This window comes from Drosophila mauritiana, chromosome 2L (genome assembly GCF_004382145.1).
Source record: "Drosophila mauritiana strain mau12 chromosome 2L, ASM438214v1, whole genome shotgun sequence".
Lineage (NCBI taxonomy): Eukaryota > Metazoa > Arthropoda > Insecta > Diptera > Drosophilidae > Drosophila > Drosophila mauritiana.
Window position 1 is genome coordinate 17,083,539 of NC_046667.1, and position 20,811 is coordinate 17,104,349.

General features: G+C 39.3%; 1 protein-coding gene across 1 annotated transcript; it reads right to left on the reverse strand.

Annotated features, from left to right (window-relative positions):
- Positions 1 to 93: 93 nt before the first annotated feature.
- Positions 94 to 3,015, reverse strand: LOC117150818 (cilia- and flagella-associated protein 91). Its single transcript, XM_033317878.1, has 3 exons — positions 2,721 to 3,015; positions 2,419 to 2,656; positions 94 to 2,365 (listed from the first exon to the last, which is right to left on the reverse strand). Exons 1-3 carry the CDS (start codon positions 2,941 to 2,943, stop codon positions 154 to 156), a joined length of 2,673 nt encoding a protein of 890 aa, XP_033173769.1. The 5' UTR covers positions 2,944 to 3,015; the 3' UTR covers positions 94 to 153.
- Positions 3,016 to 20,811: the final 17,796 nt, after the last annotated feature.

A 20,811-nucleotide genomic window follows, 5' to 3' on the forward strand; every position in this document is an offset into this window, starting at 1 on the left:
AAATCGAATCAAAACCCTAATTAAATCTAAGATGCACGTCTGGACAGCGATATTTATTAAAAATATACATAAAGTAGATAGCTTTAATACAAATTTCAAAAAATAAAAGTTCTTATTGCAAGCTACAGTGCGTTATTTTCCTTTGCTTCTTCTCTAAAATTCAGAATATTTCATGTTGTCCACAAGTTGTTCCTGTGATGAACTTTTACTCTTACATTCTGGAAGCCATGGCCAAGGATCGTCTTCGGCATCGGTTTCCGTTCCGATGAACTTCGATGCCAAAGAATTTTGTGGACTTCCTTTGTAGATTTCATCTGTGTAGAAACCCCTAATTGTGCTATTACTATTTTTTCTTTCAAGGCTTAACAATTGTCTTTTAATTATCTTCGTACTGGGATCATTACTGAAATCAGATTCAGTTTGCGGTAATTTTTGCAAAACACCTTTTTCCAATCGAAAATTGGCGCTGCTTGTAAGGTTTTCATGCGAATATGCTCGATGCACCGCGACTGGCTCGATTATTGCTGGCTCTTCGAATTTTTGCAAAATTTCATCAAACACAGTGTCCAGCAGATCAATGTAGTTTTCATAAACTATGCGTTCGGTTTCTTCTTTCCAACGTCTGCCGGGCACCGATTGTCGAATAAGTTTTCGAATTATCGCATGAACTTCGTACCAGCCAGTTTTTTGTGGCGTTTCACCTTCACTATCCGATGAGAATAGATACAGATCGTTGTCGATGAGGCGATCGATTAGATCGCTAGTCAGTGTGCTGGATATATCAAAGGGTTCGAGTGCCTTCCAAATTCTATCAAAGATCACATCTTCCACTATGTACTGCACAATCATGCTGGTCTCATGACGCTCCAGAGCAGCATTCAGATCCGGACAGACCATGTCGTGCAGCATCAGTCGAAGTGGAATATAGTTGAGGGGATTTTGTATCAGCTTGAAACTCTCGAGCCATCGTTCGATGTCCATATCAATTTGCTTGGCCATTTCCGTGACTGCTTCAGCCGCCTCGTTGGCAGCCATATAACCCAGATCGTCGGTCAGAATGCTGTGCACATACTGATCACTGACATCGGTGCTGACCGCATTAGTATACTGGAACATCTCCTCGTAGAGCAGCCTAATGCTGTTCTCCTTCTGCCTCAGGCCCGCCTCGGCTGCTTCAAGTTGCCAGCGTTTTTTATTCGCCAATAGGGAGAAGAAGTGCAGGCGGCGTTGCTCCTTCAGGCGATCCATTTCATCGGTGAGGAACTGCATCATGTATCCAATCATACTGCCTTCGTAGGCCAAAATCATGCCTTTCAGGTCGTTCTTTTGCACATCTCTGGCAAGTTTTTGGGCGTACTCGGAACTTAGCTGATCTTTCTGCCTCTTGAGATGTTCGTGAACAGCTCTCTTTTGTGTGTTCCTTTCCGTTGGCCGTGCGGTGTACACATTACGCTCATAGAGATTGGTATAGCTTTTAAGTTGGATCAGTGACATCTTGCTACGTAGGTTTTGTGTATGTTTAAATAGTAACTTAAGACAATCGGGCTTGGGCTGATGGCCTCCATCGCCGACTCTTAGTGTCTTCAGCAAATGGTAGAGCTCATTCAGATGCTCCTCCTTGCAGAAACGATTCTCAACCTCAGCGATCCGTTGCTTGGGCTGCGACCATTGCTTCAATTTGGCAAATGGACACTTCATTATTTGCATATTAATTTGCTTCTCTAGCTCGTCAATTCTCATGTTGAAAGCGCGTGTATTAGTGACCGAGTTGAAGTTTCGACGTTCTGGATCCACTCCGTATCTCAGTGGTGGCGCGTAGAAATCGGAGCAAGGCGATCCCAGGGAGTACATGGGTGTCTGCTTCTGCCACCTTATCGAGGTTTTGGCCCACTGTTTGGTAATGCGGCGCATGCCACGCTGGTACTCGATTTCATTCTTACGCAATGCCTCCTTACGCCGCTTCTCGATCTTTTCGCATCCTTGTTCAATGCGCGTTTTGGAGGCGGCATGCATTTCCCTCTCCCTCTTATCGAACATCTTGATCACGATCTCAAGCCGCATCATCTGGCACTCCTGTATCCTCTCCTCCCGCTCCATCCAGTGCTCCCATTCGAAAGCTTCCGCCATCATCTTGTACCGATTAAAGTCAAGCTTCTGGCCATGACGCCGTTGCTGTTTAATCTGCAACTTCAGGGCATCCAAGAATTTATGACGCCTACGAGCTCGCTCGAAAACTTCCGCCTCGTACAGACCCGGAGGCTTATCGCCCGGCAGAACCGAGGGCAGGGTGAACAATTCTAGGGTACGGACTTCATCATCATCATAGATTTCTGGCAAATAGGCTAAGGTCTGCGCGGAAGATTCTCTAGGGATAGCTTTGAGTAATACCCGCCTATATATATACTTCAATATGTTTACCTATATAGCGTCTGAGTGGCTTCATCCTTGAATGGCGACGGATCCACATATTTCGGAAAGTAATCGCATTTATTCTTCAATTCTAATCTTTTCGGCTTGGTGGGTTTTAGAAAAACTTCCTGGCAGCTGATGTTTAGATTTCGTCCTTTTAGAAAAAATACACCCGGTGCATTGAATTGGCATTCTTCATCGTCGCGTGGCTGCTTTCCAGTTCTTCGGACAACAGGGTTATTCTCGCCTTAAAAAATACAAATTTTCCAGCTTAAATAAAATAAATGTTACTAAAAACAACAGCCACTCACCGGCTGGCAATCGCTGATCCTGCAAAGAAGTTGCAATTATACATGATTTGAGATTCTTTTTCGTATATCCTGTCTCAATTTGAGGAGGTTTCTTTTGAATCGCAGGAGTTTTTTTCTTTGGGACTTCAACAGGCTGGCATTCTCGATTTTCTTGAAGAAACTTAAGTATCCTTTCCGTTCGTTCCTCCGCTATCTTTTTTTTACTCAGCTTGCGTTTTCGCATTTTCAAAGTGCATATTCTGTTGAAAGTTGAGTATCCGAAATTGATTTTTCATTTAGGAGTAGTTTGTATAGCCTACTGTTGCTCACAGTCAATATACTTCGTTTAGTTAATTTAAATTAAGAGTGATACTGTGGCTAATTTGAAAATTTGAATGCTTAGTTCTTCTTGAGCATTCTTGTAATTTTTTTAAGTATTATTTAAGGAACTTTTATAAATGAAACATTTTTAAAATGTGTGTTTAAGCTAAACAGTTCAATAAAATAAACATAATTTCTTACTTGGATAAAGGTCTCGTTAGAAATTAAGTCATTGCTATGAAATCTATATAATTATTTATTTTATTTCGCCTTATTCCTTAATGGGATTAACTCATCAATATCAATTTGAGTCATTGAAATGGTCCGAAAATTTCCCCTCGTTCTGAAGAAATATTCCGGGTTAGAAAGCGAGGGCAATGGTGAGATTTATACAAATGACCCCAAATGGGTTGCCTTCCTTAAAATCTGACCCACCACCTCGACAGGACGTTAATCATTTATTATCCGACATGTCTGTGATTATTTAGCTTTTTGTCTTGGCCCGGCTATAACTCATTTTCTTTGCGGGCTTTAAATTTTTTAAGTCACTGAAAATGGTTCTTGAATCGCCTGATTTTCCCCCGGCAAGGGCGCAACTAATTTTGTGTAATAATTTATGAGCGAAGTTTGCTCGGGGCTCGGGTAGAAGAAAATGCTTTTCGATAAGAAGTGCTTTTGACGATTAAGCGCAACACTCGAGCAAGTTGTGAGGCGTAAATTGCTGTTTTTTTAGTCCCAGCTCGAGGGCTTTAAACATTGAGGGTTCTTTTGTGGGCAATTTAGGAGTATTCTTGTTTTGCCGAAAGTTTCTTGAAAGGCACATATTTGGGAGGAATCGATTGAAAACTTGACCCATTTTGACAGCTTCGCAGATTGCCAACTTTTAATTGGCATCAATTTTTATCAACTTCGGAACCGATGTTCGCTCAGCGGTGCAATTGCGAACTCATGTTCGAGCTTAGCAGGCACATTTATTATGACTAGAAGGCCTCGTCCTCCGTCCGCCTGCACTTCGCCATTAATTACCTTTACTAAGCATTTGGCCCATTTATCAGACTCGACTACGTCCTGATTTTGCTGCTCGGTAAAGGGTATCACGGCGTTCTTCGTCGCCTGCGTGACCCCATCAAAAGTAATGATCCTAATTAGGCAACATCAGCTTTTTCGGCAAACACTTGAGCCGATTAGTGAAAATGTTTGAATCTGCCAGCCATCCTTTCGTGTTACACGATAAGACATTTTGATTTGATACTGATATTTATTTGGTAATTTTATAAAATGAGAAAGCTATATTTTTAGTAAAGTATAAGATATATTTATGATGCGTATATCTTACACTTTGAAGTACTCTTCTTATTGAAAATTAATCTGCAGGTCCTTTGATGCAAGGAGCAGCAGTCTATCATCGCTTTCCTTTGTTGGCTAGAAGCGTTTGCTAGTCAAACTTTTTTTCAAAGTTCATTAAAATCGAAGAGGAAAGAAACCCTGCAATCTCTTGCTAACTAAAATTAGTTCTACGCTTGCTTTACTCCATTTTCGCTCGCTTCTGGAAAGGAGAAGCTTTTCTATTTTCATTTTCCAAATAATGCGTATTTATGAGTAAACAATGAAATTATATTTACTCTTGCTGTGTCAATATTTGCATGCAATTAATTTTCCCATCCTCGACGGCAGCAGCATAAGCAGGATGCCCACCAGCCGTCATAAACCATGACGAGCGAGCAGTGAAAAATCAAAACCAAACGAAGCATGGAGCGAGGGCAAAGTGCCGTAACGTGTGCAGAGAGCCGCACTTTTCCGGGATCCTGGAAAATTCCAACCCACCACTCGCACTCACAGCCACAGCCACACCCACACCCACACCCTCACACCCACAGTGTCCTTGCTGCTGGGTCTGCCGCAATTTACTTTAAAAGTATTGCTAACGAAGGAATCGAAGACGAGTGGCTTGGCATCGACTTTGTTTTTTGTTGTTTCTGTTATTTTCGTATCCTGACGCTGATGATGGGCGATGATAACGAGATGCTCCGCTAAAGTTTGCCAAGTTTGTGGCGTCTCCTCCTTTTGGCGCATCCTTTGTGGCGGCTCCGGAAAGTTCGGGCTAATGCCAGCCACATTTTGCTTTCCCTTAAAAAACTTCGTTTGCATGCTTTCGACTTTTTTAATTAAATCTTCGGGCAGAAGACAAATAGAATTGGCCAAAGTGCGGCTGAATATTGGGAAATGCTGGCAGAAACCACCACCACCGCCAGTCAGAACCAAGGAAACAGTGAACTCCTTCCAAAAAATGAAGCCATTAAACTATATCCAACTCGTTTCGCTTAATGGCCAGGCCGTTTAAATTTACAGGCCTCGTCGGGAAATAACAACAAGAAAAGGGATCTCAGGGATTCGCTTGGCTTCATTTTATGTTATCAAAAATATTTTCAGGCACTTAAATTAATTTATAGCTCAACGGCCTGCCCTTAAAAGACTAAATATCAATATATTTCCTTTTGCTAAGGTCCTCTTATCAGAAGCGCAACAATGGGAGTTTAAATATCAATCAAAATTACTGCGGTACTTCTGATCTTAGATGTGGATTAGTATATGTTTATGAAAGTCCTGCAGCGCATTGATTGGAATCCTGTTTTAGCTTCATTAATTTCAATTTAATTCGAGCTTTTTGCACGGTAAAATGTAAAACTTGTTCTGACTACACCCCTGTTTTTGCCTAAATTAATGTTAGCGCAAAAAATTGTAAATCAATATTTATTGTAATGCCCGTTGCTTGTGTATGCCCCCAGCTTAATGGGTATTTCGATTAAAAGCTGTATTAAACAGAAACGAAAATTCCAAGAACTTAAATGTGCAAGAAAATGTTATAATAAATAATATCATAATTAGTTCTAAGTTTGAATGTCAAACTCTGAAACAACACATTTTATGTTATCCCAGGAAAGTGATTCAAACTTAAGGGTATACAATATTCGACCCATATCCGGTTAATCCCTAGATATTGCCTTATATTGTGGTTTTTTGGGATGTTGGCTTTTGTGGTATTTTGCCCTTCGCGCGTATGTCGTAAAATTTATGACTCAAAATGTTTTGGCATTACTTTCGGGCGGTTTATCTGCGGCAAGGTGGGCGTCTCGTTAGGCGTGGCATCTGGTGGGTGGGGCCAGCCCCTTTCTTGCATTTTACTCCCGATATGGGACGGGCATAAAAAACAGCGACCATATTTATATATGAAAATTTGTTTAGATTTATGCAGAGAAATTTGCATTTTTTATGCTCGTGCTGCTGTTCTGAATTGTTTTGGGTATAGAAGGGATTTGGATTTGAGTATTCCATCGGCCATATTGTCGGTGTGCCATTTATCAACTACTTCGCTTCGCAGGCAACTTTTTGGGGCCAAACATAAAATTGCACTCATGCAGGCAGCAGCAGCAGCAGCGAAGCAACCAATCTAACCATAACCAACCAGCCATAACCAAAGCCCAGCCAAGTGCATGTGGGCTGCTCCCCCTAATCCCAGATCCTTTTTCGTCCTTTTTGCAGAAAAACTATTCTCGCATTCGGAGCGCACATCTTGAGTTGCTTGGTTGGTTGGTTGGCTGGTTGGGTATTTGTGTGTTTTTCGGCCGGGGAGAATAGTTGGCGGCAACTTCCCAACCCCAAAGGCTGAAAACCACATAAATTGCTTTAGCACCAAAGGGATTTGTGTCAAAATCAGACCAAAACAGCCAGCTCAAAGACAAGAAGCCTTCACTCCGCTTATCCGGAGTGCTGTCTATAAGAAAAGAGTGCCCATGGATTTATGATGAAGTCGCTATTCCCTTCTTGAGGCTTGGCAGATTTTAGAGTGGACTGAAATACCCCTGAGATTGTAATAGTCCCAATGAAATTTATAATTTGACAAAGTAGTTGTTAACACACTTAAGTAAGAACGTGCTGTTGACTTTCGATTGCCAATCTTCACTTCTAAAGTGCTGTGTTGTATTAAAAACTATAGTAAGTTAATTTGGGAAATCTTGTGTTGTTAAGTAAGGCTTGTTTTAAACTGCATTATTTGTACTAAGCTGATGATTTTAACGATGATTTTCCCAGGTCGCAATAACCTTTAATCAATGCTTCAACAAAAAACATGTTCGTTCTCCTTATTTTCGCCAACTCATCCAACTTCATTTGAAATGTATGAGACCCTCGCTAATGGCATCGCCGAAAAAGGGAATTTTCATGGCAAAGTTTTGGCTTAATTTTAAGCATTTGCTGTTGCTACTCCAGCCAGAAAGTTTTTCCACTTCAATGAGCGAAGGCAGAAAAAGCGGCACACACATATTTGCGAATATCCTGGATGAACATATATGTTCATATATATGTATGTATATATATATAGGGCTTTTGCGGCTGTGCACGCCCTAGCAAATCAGCTTACAACTTAAATTGAGGCACTTTCGTTTAGCTTCACTTTGCATGGTCGGTTCATTGCCGCATATCCTTGAGTGGTTCGGAGGCCTTTTTGGCAAAGGCGGCAGGATGTGGAGATGTGAAGTTGCGGAGTTGAAAGGAAGCAAACAAACCGCCGGTGGCACAATTTAGTTCCTCAGGGAAAAGCTGAAGTTTTCCCCCTGCTGTTGCGTTTCGTTTTTCTCCATTTGGGCAAGAGAACTTTTCACTTGCTCTATTTACCAGGACATTTCCTTTCTGACCACCCCATGTGTACATGTGTGTATAAGTATTAGAAATAAATCAAGGGATTTTTGGGATTTCGGTTTTTTGCCATGCTTCGCTTCGTTCGTTGCTTTCTGTATGCCCTTTCCATCGCTTTTCCGACCAGATCTCAGGTTTTTCCCAGCGGGGTATTAGTTTGGAAAATTGTTTTGACCACCGCAGGCCTAGGCAACATCTTGCTGGGTTTTTCTTTGGTGGTCAAAGCTGTTACACAAATACCATGCAATTACAGGCGCTTTTCCTTGGAACGGCAAAAACAGTTTTATTTACTCAACAATTAAATGAAAGTTGGCTTTACATTTTCACAGTTGATTGCCGCTTTCAACTACTACTTCAATTGGTACGCTATAGTCTGTTCATATAAATGTTTCTGCAACTTTACAGATCTATTCCATTACCAAAATAATTACAAGCTTTGGCTTCTTCGAGCAAATTGAATAGAACAATTTCTGAAAGGACTAGTTTCTGTTAGTGATTAAATATATTTAATTAAACATACCAATTTGATATGCCTTTAATGTGCTCAAATTAATTTTGGAAAAGCACATGTTTCCTCCCCAGCAAAGTGCATCCAAACTGACTAAACTTATTAGCCAGAATGAAATTCCTTAGAACAACATTTCCAACATTTCCACCAGTGCATTACACTAATTACAGGACTCGAAATGGCGAAATAAAGGACAAGCATACAGTGCTGTGTTAACTATCGAATTGATTTGATCCGATCGAATGTGACTTTGGTGTTTAGTGTTAATTAAAGCAACATTTGGCGCCAGTTTGCCCCATGTTTAATCAACCGAAAAGCCAAGAGAACCAGAGCTTCTGTGCATTATTGATAATTTGCCGAATGTCAAGGCATGTCTAATTAGCGGATGTGGGGATGTGGGATCGTAATTGTGGGGGCGGGTCTCTGCAGCTTGTCTTTGATGTTTGCGGAATGTTCTTTGACAAATGTGGTTAATTAAATGTACGCACATGTTACCAGGATTATTTAAAACAGTTCATATCAGCGAAAACAAAGTGTGACAGATACCCGCAGAAAAAATACTTCTGTTCAAACTTATGAAATTAATGAAAAACATAAGCATTTCAATGCTTGCCATTCCAAAGGACATTGTGGATGCGTTGGAGCGTAAAATTCAATACGGGGAAGGGATAATTGCGCACATTTCAAAATGAATTACTGACAGTACGGAATATGAGTACTTTTTGCCCGAGGGCGTGGTCGTTGAACATGTATTACAAATTGAAATCTAATTCGCGAAATATTTAGCCGGGATGAACAATGGTTAGCGGCGCCCAAATTAATTAGTTGGTAATTAAATCCGTGCCTGACCAACACATTCGACCGAAACTAGAACTGAAAATAAACGCTTTCGTGGCCAACGATGCGTATGCGTGATAAGTGTGCCGAAATGTTTTAAATGTTGACAAGCACAACAAATTTATAAACTTATCTCACTATCGAATGTCAATAATAGCTATGTTCAAAGAAGTTAAAAGAAGTTGTAAGTTTTTATTATTATTTACTAATTAAGCAAGCAATTTGCGAACTAATAATGCCATAATGGCTTAATTCCTATGGCGGTTAAATGAAAGTTATGTTTAAATACTAAGCTATTTCGATTAGTGGTTTTTCCAACGCATGAAATTGCGCAGCCAAATGGAATAGATGGAAAAATCGAATTTAATTCGCTTGACGTAGTCAACCGAAAATGCCGAAAATTAAGTCATATGTTTCGGTTCCCACCTATTGAACCCATTTGTAGCCGCTCACCATGGCCATTAAGCCCTCACACCAACGGATGAAATCAAATTAAATGAAAATTTTTAGCTATGCCTCGCTCGTTTCTAATGCCAGCAGACAAACGAAATGGAATAAATCAAATATGTCCATGGACCATCGTCCACTCGACCAGAGCCGCCGAATGCTGTTCAAATCAAACGGACTGTCGGCCAGCATTTGACATTTAATTAAATAAGGATCGCAGTTGGTTCTGTTGAATTGAGGATATACATACAAATATATATATATATAGATTTTGAGGTGCCGCGGGAAGAGTAAGTGCATAACTTTTCCACCTACATTTTGGAGCATGTTGGCCCTTTTTGTTTATTTGCTCAACTTTTTTCATTTATTTGCCATGCTGGTCACAGCTGCGTGAGTGCGCACTTCCTTGGTAATATTTTTTGCCCTTTTCGCCCCGCTTTTTTCTTTCCTCCCCAGGTTGCTTGTGCTTTGTGACAGCTCATAAAATGTGAGCGACACGCATTAAAAGTGTATGCCCCTCAGTGTGGCGAGGGTGTTCCAAGGATTTGACACTGAGGAATGGCCTTTGGGGGACTCCGGCTCCTCCTGCTCCCACTCCTGGCTGGGGCAATATTATGATGAGCCTGCAAAGAGCAATATGAAAATGAGGAAAAGCAGTGCACACTGGTGCCGCGGGCCTCCAGCACAAAAAGGTCCTGGTCTCGGCGAAAGATATGTCCTAATAATCCGAAAGCCTGGGGCCACTGACTAATGCCGCCTGTAAAAGCGAATTGAGCGCACTAAATAGTCCAGGCATTTATTTAATTGAAATCTGTGCCGGGGCCCCCCCAATTTAATGTTGACTCATGTATCATGGTGACCAGGCGGGAATATTAAATTTGCACAGGATTATCTAAATATGGCAGCCGGAAACGGAAACAAGAGACCTTAAGGATGACCTTAAAGCCATGCGGGGAAATTTAACATAACAATTACATGCAATTTGGATCTGTACGCACTCATTTCCAGCATTTCCCGCCATTTTCGAGCATCCGGACTTTATTTTATATTAATTATCGCTTTATTGAAAGACGGGATTTTTGGTGTTTTATTTTTATTTCATGCACATTTGTATGGCATGTCCTGGCAGCCATTTTGTGCGCAATTAAATTGCGTAAGCGTTTATTGCTCCCGGGCGTATATGGATTTTATTCGTGTGTTATGCTTTCAGCGAATTTATTTTTATTTTTAATTGGTTTCGTTGCTGTTGGATTTGTACTTTGTGTTTTTATTTCGGACTCATAATGAGCCGGTTGCCATGCAGCATTAATGAGCACTGCGCTCACACTCCGATTAAGAAGGGCATTTTCACCGCCCAGCCATCCGGCCATCGAAGAACTGGCTTAAATGAAGTGTTGCTTCATTAAATATGAAAATTAATGCAATTTATTTTGATTAAATATTCATTCCGTTGCATTTCCTAAAAGTTATCCAATACTCGGGTGCATCCATGCATAAACATATTATCCATAATGTCGGCAATCATTTGCGAAGTTTGATTTGCCTACGCAAGCGGAAAGACATTTGAGTCAAGAGCATTAAAAATATATTTTACGTATGGTAGGTGTACAAAAAAAAAAACGACGAGTTTGAATTCTGCGGCGTATTCATTTAACGATGTTCTATAAATGTTACCAGCTATAAATACATTTAATCTTTTCAAAAAGAAAAATATAAATAGTAACAGAAAAATATAAAATATTATGATTAATTTTGTTATTTCATAAGTAGTGCTCTTTATTCTTCTTTTTTTGTGTGCCAGGTTTGTATCTAAATTTATGCAAAAACTTTCAATGAAATAACTTTGTCGTGTAAATTTTTTGGGCACCACCAACATTGACTTTTCATCATTCTTTTGTGCGACACATTAATCAAAGGCCAGCGCGGTGGGGAAAGCTTGGAACACAAAAAAAAATTATATCCCTTCTTAAAGCTTTGACCATGTCCAATTGCCCAGTTTCCAAGGAAACTGTTTTATGAAGCGCGCAGCATTGACATGCATATAAAAAGTGTCCCTTTGACGCGGCACAAAAGGCCAGGGGCTGCGGAAGAGAATCGAGGAATGAGCCTGATCCCCGGACCCAATCGAGTAATCCAAGCCCTATTAAGGCCCACGGCGATGTGACCGACTATATGTATGTATCTGACAACTGTCACCAGTTCGATTCGTGCCATCGCCACCCCCTGCCAACCAAAGTAGCATCATCAACCCCTTTTTGATTTTTTCGTTGTCTATCAACCCGTGCTGGTTGCACAACCCCCGCCAGATTATGAAATGCAAAACTAGATTTGGAAAACTTGCTTTTATGTTTATGTTTAAATTTAAGTCCCCCTCGGCTCGAGATAATAACAAAAGCGGGATTTAAATTTTTGTTTTTTTTTTCGACGGCCAAGACTGGCCCTTTAATGCCCCGAAGTTACCCGGGTAGTTATAATGGTGCTGTGCCACACGCTTTATATGCTCAACTTGTGGTCCCGGTTGGGTGCTGTAAATAATATGGTGATTCCGATGATGCTGCTCGCTGTGTAATTTGCCTTTAGCTGCAGAGATTCTGTTTACAGTGGAACAAATGGCGGATATAATGGATCGAATGGGTACAATAAGTATTTCTGAGTAAACCTTATATTTATAAAAGTAAAACAGTATTTAATATAGCCTCCAAGTTGGTCGGCACAAGGTGATTTTGAAAATTTTAAAAATAGTAATTATACATTTAAAAAGCTGTTGTTTTTTTTGCCACTGTAGACTGCAATCCACACTCCAAAACCTAATTAAATTCAGTTCACAGTCTCGTTATGCTTCGCCTCGCCTGTCGTTTCATATTTCTTCTAGTGCTTTTCCTCTATTCAATATATTATTTTGTATTCTGGTTAGTTAATATTTCAGGGCGTGAGTAAGCTGCATATGCAGCTGCTGCACCCAACTCACAATCCCGTCCTCTTTGGTCTTCAGCTGGCTTCGTCATGGCGAGGAAAAGCGCAGGAAAATGGAACATTTTTAAAAGGTATGCCACACTTATAATCATGCAGGCCACACTTATAATCATGCTGTTGAATAAAGTAACATAGAGATAACTAGAGAGAACGCTATTCCCGCCGTATCTCCATGTACCGTCGTGTCCCTGGATGTCCATCCGTGTCCTGCCGATTTCCGTTATGTCCCACTGTGTACCGCCTTGTCCCGCCGGGTGTCCTTTTTTAAAGAATCTAGTAAACCCTTTTACTCTATATAAAATATATATTTTTTCAGAATTTATAAACACAAAATTTGATTGTACGAATTTCTGAAGTTCTGAATGCTAAGAAAGTGTAGTTTCTTGTTTCCTTTAACTCATTTTTTGTCAGATTATATTTATTAATACATTTTTACTTAACAACGAACTGCAAACATTGTGAGAAAGTATTGCCTGAAAGTAAGCTGAGATAATTTTTTGCCGTGCTAACGGAGCGAGTGGAAATGCAGGCTGGCACACCCACACACATCCTGCTGGGGGTCGTGGCCCTGGACCGAAAGCAAGGTGCCACCCGCTGCCCAGCACCACCCACAACCCCCAACCCTCCAACTCAGTCACCCCCGCTGCTCCTTCCGCTGTAATCACGTTGCTGCACAACGTCGACGTTTACTTTTTGACTGCCAGAGGCAATTGCTTTATTAAGAGTTTCTGCTCTACTTGATACAAGGAACCCGTCCCCACCCCAAAATCCACCCAGCTACCCCCCTTGCCAGCCCGTCAGCTGCCCGCCTCTTCTTACACATTTGCACCCTGCAAATGGCTGTCTGTTTGTGCCACAGTCGCTGTGTGTGTGTGCGTGTGTGTGCGTTGGTAGGGCTTAATCTTACTTAGTTAACTTTAAATTAAATCTTGATATTCACATATCGTTGCCTCAGCCTTCAACCTTCAGCCCGCTCTGCACCCTTGTGATATCCTTTTTGTGGGTGGTGGTGGTGGCACAACATAGCGTTGTTTTAATGTGCACATGCCGCTGCATTTGTGTGTGTGGGCCTGCGCATATGGGCGTGTATGTGTGTCTGATGTTTGTGTGATGCCAATTTTAATGTGGTCTCGGGTTCGGGCTCACCCTTCGCAGTCCAAAAACTGACGGGGGCTCGGCCAACTCATGTTTTTGCCATCAGGCAGACAATTTCACATTTTACTTCATTTTATTTCGTTTTATTTTTCACTTTTTTTTACAATACATGTGGGCATTATGAGTGCGCTAGAGCAGGTTTCGAGTGGGTGTGTGTGTGTGAGCTCGAGGAGCGGTAACCATAGAAATTTTATTTAATATTTTTTTAATGAGCATGCTAAAAATTTAATACATTTTCGCACAGGCGGCGTCTGTTCCGCTACACTTTCTTCACATTCTAAAGGGTAGTTGAGGGATGCTGGAATAGTCAATACGTTTGCCTAAAGTAAAATACATGCTAACTTATAGCGTTGCGTTTTTTATTGTAACCAAAAACAAAGCATGGCTAATAAACCACTTAATATACAAACTATTATAGCTAGGGTATTTAACGATCGAGTATTGCGATGTGTTACTTTATTTTAATTTGTATTTTCGGGTTTTGCATTTTTATTACATTCTCGTATTGCCTGCATACTTTCCTATGGATGCCTGCGTGGATTCGGTACCGAGGTTTTTGGGGTTTCTGGTTAATGTAAAGTTTTGGCCCAGCAATTTTCGTTCGCTGGCATGTCAGTTATTTAAATATATATTCTTTTGCCCGGTATTCCCCAAAAACTAAAGTCTGCACGAGAAACTTGAATTAAACAATGTGTGGAAATATGAATTGGGCGTGTTTCAGGGGCGAACATAATTATATATTCTGTGAGGAGAAGAGTAAACTTTATGGTAATTATATTAGGGTAACTCGTTTGGAGTCTCTGACACTGCAAATACGAATCCAGCTAATGAAACTAGCAGCAGAAATTGTAGGTGACTTAAAATGATGATAGGTGCGTGGAGTTCAGTGAAAATATTTGAAGATTTAATTGTAAAAGTGTGTTCAGTTTGAAAAGCTGAATTAGGTAGTTAGGTAAGTGTTGTAGGTATATATTGTCAATTTAATTAAGTCCCTTAAAACTTGCTCGTTAGATTAGGTTATTTAATTATAAAGTACTCCTCAAATTTGTAGCTCTCGAAATGCAAGAAAATTAAGTTGTAAATGACTCCTACGATTTTTCACATGCCTTAAATTGATTTACACGGCTCTTTTGTTCGATTTCTCATCTGCCTGTCAATTGGCGCCTGAATTTTCCATTTTTCTTTTGAAATGTCAGCCTGGAATAGGAATAGGGAATGTCTCGCTCGATTGTGCTAAGCTCGTTAGATTGCTGTCAGCTAGCGATATGTACACTTTCAGCTTAATGCCAGCATCTAGCACATGCATTACATTAAAACCATTTAATTGACACATCGATGGGGGCGTGACGATATAGAAAAGCGGCAAGTAACACCTACAGCGGACCATTGTTAACATCGACGGCGCTCCCTGCTTCTTATCCTATTTTTCCTGGAAGTTGAAAGCAATTTCTTCAATGGCAGCAAATTTGTTGCCAACAATTTGAAACGCTCATTTGCTGAGGCATTCAGAGACCTCCTTTGAAGCTGCTGCAAGTGAAAGCAGGGAAAAGCTAAGGAAAAGGGAAAATGGAAAATGGAAGAACTGAACCTGCCGTGCCGTAGTGAAACGTAATGCAATGGCAATCGGAATCGGAATGCGAATGGGTGTGGGTTTGGATGTGGGAAGTGTAACGGAATGAGTCACGTAGCAAATACATTGCTGCTCACTGAAAAAAAAATTGTATAATAAATACTATTTAATAATGACAAATTTCTAATGTTGAATTACAAAGAAAAGAATTTTTAAAAAATGTAATATAAAGTGTTTGGTCAAATCCTTTTTATTTCCGACTAATTGTTAACATATTCTAATTGTAGGATTTTTTAGGAATTTTTAAAATCAATATAGCCTGTTTTTTTACTGTACAGCCAGCATGCCCAACCCACCTATTGACGCCTCTAGTGGCTGTGCAATTTCTTGTAAAAGTGCTCAATGAATCGAAATTAATTAGTAAGAGAAGCTGAAGCAAACCGACAAAGCAAGCAAAGGACCCACAAATAGAAAAAAATCACAGAAAGCTTCAACCAAATTGTAACCTGAAGGAAACTGACTAGAAGGACGAAAAATTAAGATTTCCTTTTTATTATAACCATTTTTGCCGTTGCCCCCATTTCCATCTTCGCACGCATAGCGTTTCTATTTCTTCCTTAAGTTGGCTTTTCTCGATTTCGTTTTTGGGTCTGGTTTGAGGACATTTTACACATTGCCAGCGCTTTGAAGTGTGAAAATTTAATTAAATTCAGCTGGCGAAGGACAAAAAAAAAAAAAAAATAGAATTAGCGGTGGGGCAGAAAGAAATAAACTAGGCGACAACACAATTTCCAACGAGACGAGGGTGCTGCGTGTGCTAGAAATTCGCACTTAATTAGAAATGCGATTACCGGGTCTTAGCTGACTTCTGCACTCTTTCCCGGTTGCCACTTTTTTTTCTAAGTAAATTAAATTCTTGCGCCCCATTTGGGGCACATAAATTTTGTGGGCCAAGAAGTTTGGCAGTAGCCGTTTATTATGTTTAGCATTTAACGACGATATACAAATAAATACGTTTTCATTATTTTGACTGAGAAAGTTGAGCCAGAGAGTATAAGGTTGCAAGCTAAACATTTTTAAAACAGTTAAACTTGAAACAAAAATAGCTTATATCTATAAATAATAAAGTTCTTTGTATTTAAGCATATTTTCATATAATAATACTTTTCAAGAGAAAATTGACTTTAATTTAAAAACAGAAAATCTAAAACATATAACTGACAAAGTATCAGTTGGAAAAATAATTGAAAATAATAGAAAAGCGATCAAAGTTTCGTTGTTTTACTATGATAAATAGTTTTATTATTTCATAGACTTACATTTATTGTTTTTAATAAATAATTATTTCAAGGGTATATACAGCTGTGTTCAAAAAAATAGCAGTGCGATGGAAACTAAGAAACACAAATGTATTTCTCCATGTCCCTTTTTGGAATCCACTTTTTATTCCACTTATTTTTGTAAAATGGAATGTATAGATATAGAAAAAAAGAAAATCCCGTCAGTTTTTCATGTTATCCTTTTTTTATTTACATTCTTGAGCAAATTCACCACTTTTAGGCTGTTCATAAGAATAGCAGTCTCTGGTTTTGTCCATCGTAAAGTCTCGAAATGATCAATATTTTCTAAAAAGTGAGTTTGGTTAAGATAATTCGTATATTTTAAAGGGCAATAAATTAAAAAAAAATTCAAAAAATTTTATTTTAGTGGGTAGAGGACACCACTGCTCCCAGGAGAAAAGAATGTTAATTTTTAAGCTTAGAAAGGAAGGAAAAACATATAAGGACATTCAAAAAACCCTTGAATGTTCTGCCAAAATGGTATCCAATGCCATTAAATATGAATGGAAGCCCGAAAACCGTGGTACCATACGTAAAACCACAGATATAGAGGATCGGCGCATAGTTTGTTACAGCAAAGTCTATCCTATGATTGGACATTCAAAAGTTAGCTTTCTTTCTTTGTTTTAATTTTATGTTGTCATTTTCTAACTGACCATATTGTACCGCCCAACTACTATTAAGTGTGAAAATATGTGCCCCGAAGAAACTGCTCCCCAAATGGGTTCGCAAGCCTAGTCTAAAACTCATGTTTATTTGCATACTTTAACGAGATTTTTCATCGCATTTGGCTAGTTTCAACTTTTCTGTTAATTCTTTGCCATATTTACAGTCAACAACAATTATTGTCAATGGCTGGCCAACATCCTGCGTAGCATAAAAAATTTCCACTCGACTGCCTTCGAGGGCTTCCGTTTCGTAGCTGTTATTACTTCCATACCAGCTTGTGGTATTTTCTTATCCTGGCCCAAAAGTGAGGGACGAAATGCTTGCTGCTGGACGGGAATGGCAAAAGTTATTCGGCAGCAATCTAAATTACTAACGCCACTAACTAGCGAAGTCGGTTGGGCACTTCATATGGAACGGCCGGAGTTTGGGTCGCCATCTTCATCTTCATCTCCTCCAGGGCCCTTATGCAATGGCCAAGAGGCACTTATTTTTATTAACTTTTTGGCAACCAAGTGCACTTGAAAGTCGGTTGTTTTGCTGGGTATGTGTGTGGGTACTTTTCCAACTGGCTGTTGCCATGTGTACTTCGTCTCCTTGGGCCGACAGCTTTGTGTTTTGGTTTCTTGGTTGGCCAAAAGAATGGTAAATTGTATATATTTTTTAAATACGCAAGTGATCTGCTTTTAGAAACGAAAATATGAAATTGGAATAGCTATCAAGCTAACGGGTGATGAATTTTGGTTTTTATTCCCATCAATCTTTGGCAAGCGAAAAATTTCATAACGTTCATCTGGCATTTAAAGATGCTTACATAAGCAAAACGTTACTGCTGCAAAAACCAAAATCGTGCCTCATATCGATGAAACTTTTTGGCTGACTTATGCAGAAAGTTACCTGAGTCATCAGGTAACCTCAAATGTAATGCTCACTGAAAAGGCAGATGATTGCTTTGCTTCGGTTTCGGTACTCATCTATAGATTAGAGGGTACATCACTTCCTTACTGTCATATGACAATTTAATATTTTTAACGAAATTTATATTTTGTTTCTGTCATAACATTCTTAAATATTTCAAGTAAATTAGGAAATTACAAAAATGTTATTAGAAATTCTATACATATTCATTTTAAATATAGGTAAAAGGTCTTTAACTTTTTTGGAATGTTTCTGTGGCTTTGTAAATTGGAAGTCACCTGTTCCTTTCCCGTGTGCAATATGGTCATCAAATTGTCAAAAAATACTCTGTGTGTTTGCACGAGAAGTGCAGGCAGATGGGAACAGAAAGCTCGTAGGACATGGTCTCCATTTGCTATCGCCCCCATTTGTGTGTGTTTTCCACCGCCCACTCCTTCGGCTATTCGACTGGCAAAAAGCTGAAATTGAAAACTCAAAGTACATGGAATGGTATTGCCATTATGGGCGCCACTGACATGCATATGTGCGGAAAATGTTCAAACATTTTGTTGCCCGTTTGCGAGGAGAGCGGAGCAGTAGAAGGATGCCATATTCGGCTGGCAAGCAAACATTCAATTAAAGCATACTTTTGAACGCCACAAAATGGCGTCGCAGCTTTTCACGCTGCACCATGGAAACAACTACCACTTTCGTTGGCCAACATTATAAACAAGCTCAGCTTCAAAAATATACAGAATAAACTTATCAAATTTGGTCTTTTTAATATATTTCTTAAGTATTTACTACTATAACGAAAATTGTAAATTATTCTGTAGGAATTACTATGTACTACTGATTCATAAGGTGAGAATGTGATTATTATTAAGTCAATCAAGCCGCAGTTGTTTTTTTCATTTTTTAAGTTCTTTTAATTCTGCCAACATACAATTGAATACAAATTGAATAGTCTATAAATCAATATAGGTTTGAAAATAAAATTTATTTTAAATCTGCAGTCCAAACGTTCAAATTTAAAACGACTGATATCCTGTCCATAGTTCCTGTAACCTTGGTCTGGTCTTTTGTTAACAACTTCTAAAATAACATTTTTGATTAACATTTCGACCAGCGAATGTGCCTTTTGGTTCCATAGTGCACGCTTTGCTTTATACAGACAACTCGCTCGCTATAAATTCACGTTTTGTAGTAACTCTTTTATTCTATTATTCTAAGCAAATAATATTGACTGGCATAGAATGACCAAATTGATATTTCGATTTTACTACTGCGAAGAACTTATAAAACCAGTTTAAAAGATATGGATAAGCTCAGAGCCCAATGTCAGCTCGTGCATAAAATAATTATCATTTCTTTGCTTTGGTTTATTTAATATTTTAAGTAAGTCCTTGAAAGAAACGGTGCCAGTATACTACACGAGTTTTTCTAGTTTCGAATTAGCTATAAGTTTTTATTCGGTAGGGCATTATAGGATACTCACTCATAGGTGAGGACTTTGTCGGGTTCGTTTGCGCATTATCTTGTGTTTTGTGCACTTAGAAAATGTAAAATAATTAAGTATAATTATAAAAAAAATCTAATGGAGCTTAAAAATGTAGGTATACAAATTAAACATTTTTATCATGAAAATATAAATGTAAATGATTAATAATACTAAATACTTTCCAGAAACTGGGCTCAGTACATACTATACCTAAATTCATTTATGATGATCAAAGAATATATACTTTTCTTAAATATATAACTTGTGCTTTCAAAAGTATTACCTCGAAAAAGAAAGAATTCAACGAATTTTCCTTTCTGTGTGCATATGGGAAAGTGTTTACCTTCTGTTGTTGCAGCTGCCACTAATAGTTGTGCAGCTCGTAAAACATTGTTGCTGCTGTGTCTTGGCCCGGCACTTCGATCTAAGTTGGCTAGCAACTGAAATCGGCTTGGCTTTGCTTTGCCGTTTAGTTTTCTCACTGCTCCTGAATCCGGAATCAGTATCTGTGCGAGGCGGCTCACCATGCTTGTGTGCTCGTCGTGGCGGAAACTTGCCAGGCAATTTCCGCTTTAAGTACCATTAAATTCGTATTCGTTTTAATGAGCTCTCAACATGATGCCCCCTTCGGCGCAACGTCTCTATATTTTTCAGACAGACAGTCAGTCAGTCATCCGCATTCGCATCCTCATCTCCCTGGGCCATCGTTTAATGACATTCGATTCGTGTGTACCATGCTGAGTCTGCTCTTTGTTTAGACAGCATGAGACTGTTTCGGAATCCCCTTTGCTTTACGACCACTTTGATGGGCTTTTCGTTTAATTTCGCACAATTTTCGACCAGTCAACGGTGAAATCTGCTTAAGGTGCACGCCAAGTGGTGTTTTTGCGTGGGGGTAGCTCAGTGCGAAACAGTATTGAATATCGAGGGGAGCAAGGTATTTTAAGCTGATACGGATATCATTAGATATAATTTGGCATACAAAATTGACAAAAGTAATGAGTATACCTAGGGTCTTTATAAATATAAATACGAGTATTTATTTATAAAACTAATTTACCTAGTTTTTGTTTTCAGTGTGCAGGTGAGCCCGGAAATCGATTATATCCCAAATACCTCCTGAGTACAGAACGACACAATCGCTATGGGTAAACCAATTAATTTTCTTGTCTTGGCCACGTCTTAACATTGCGCATACGCCGCGT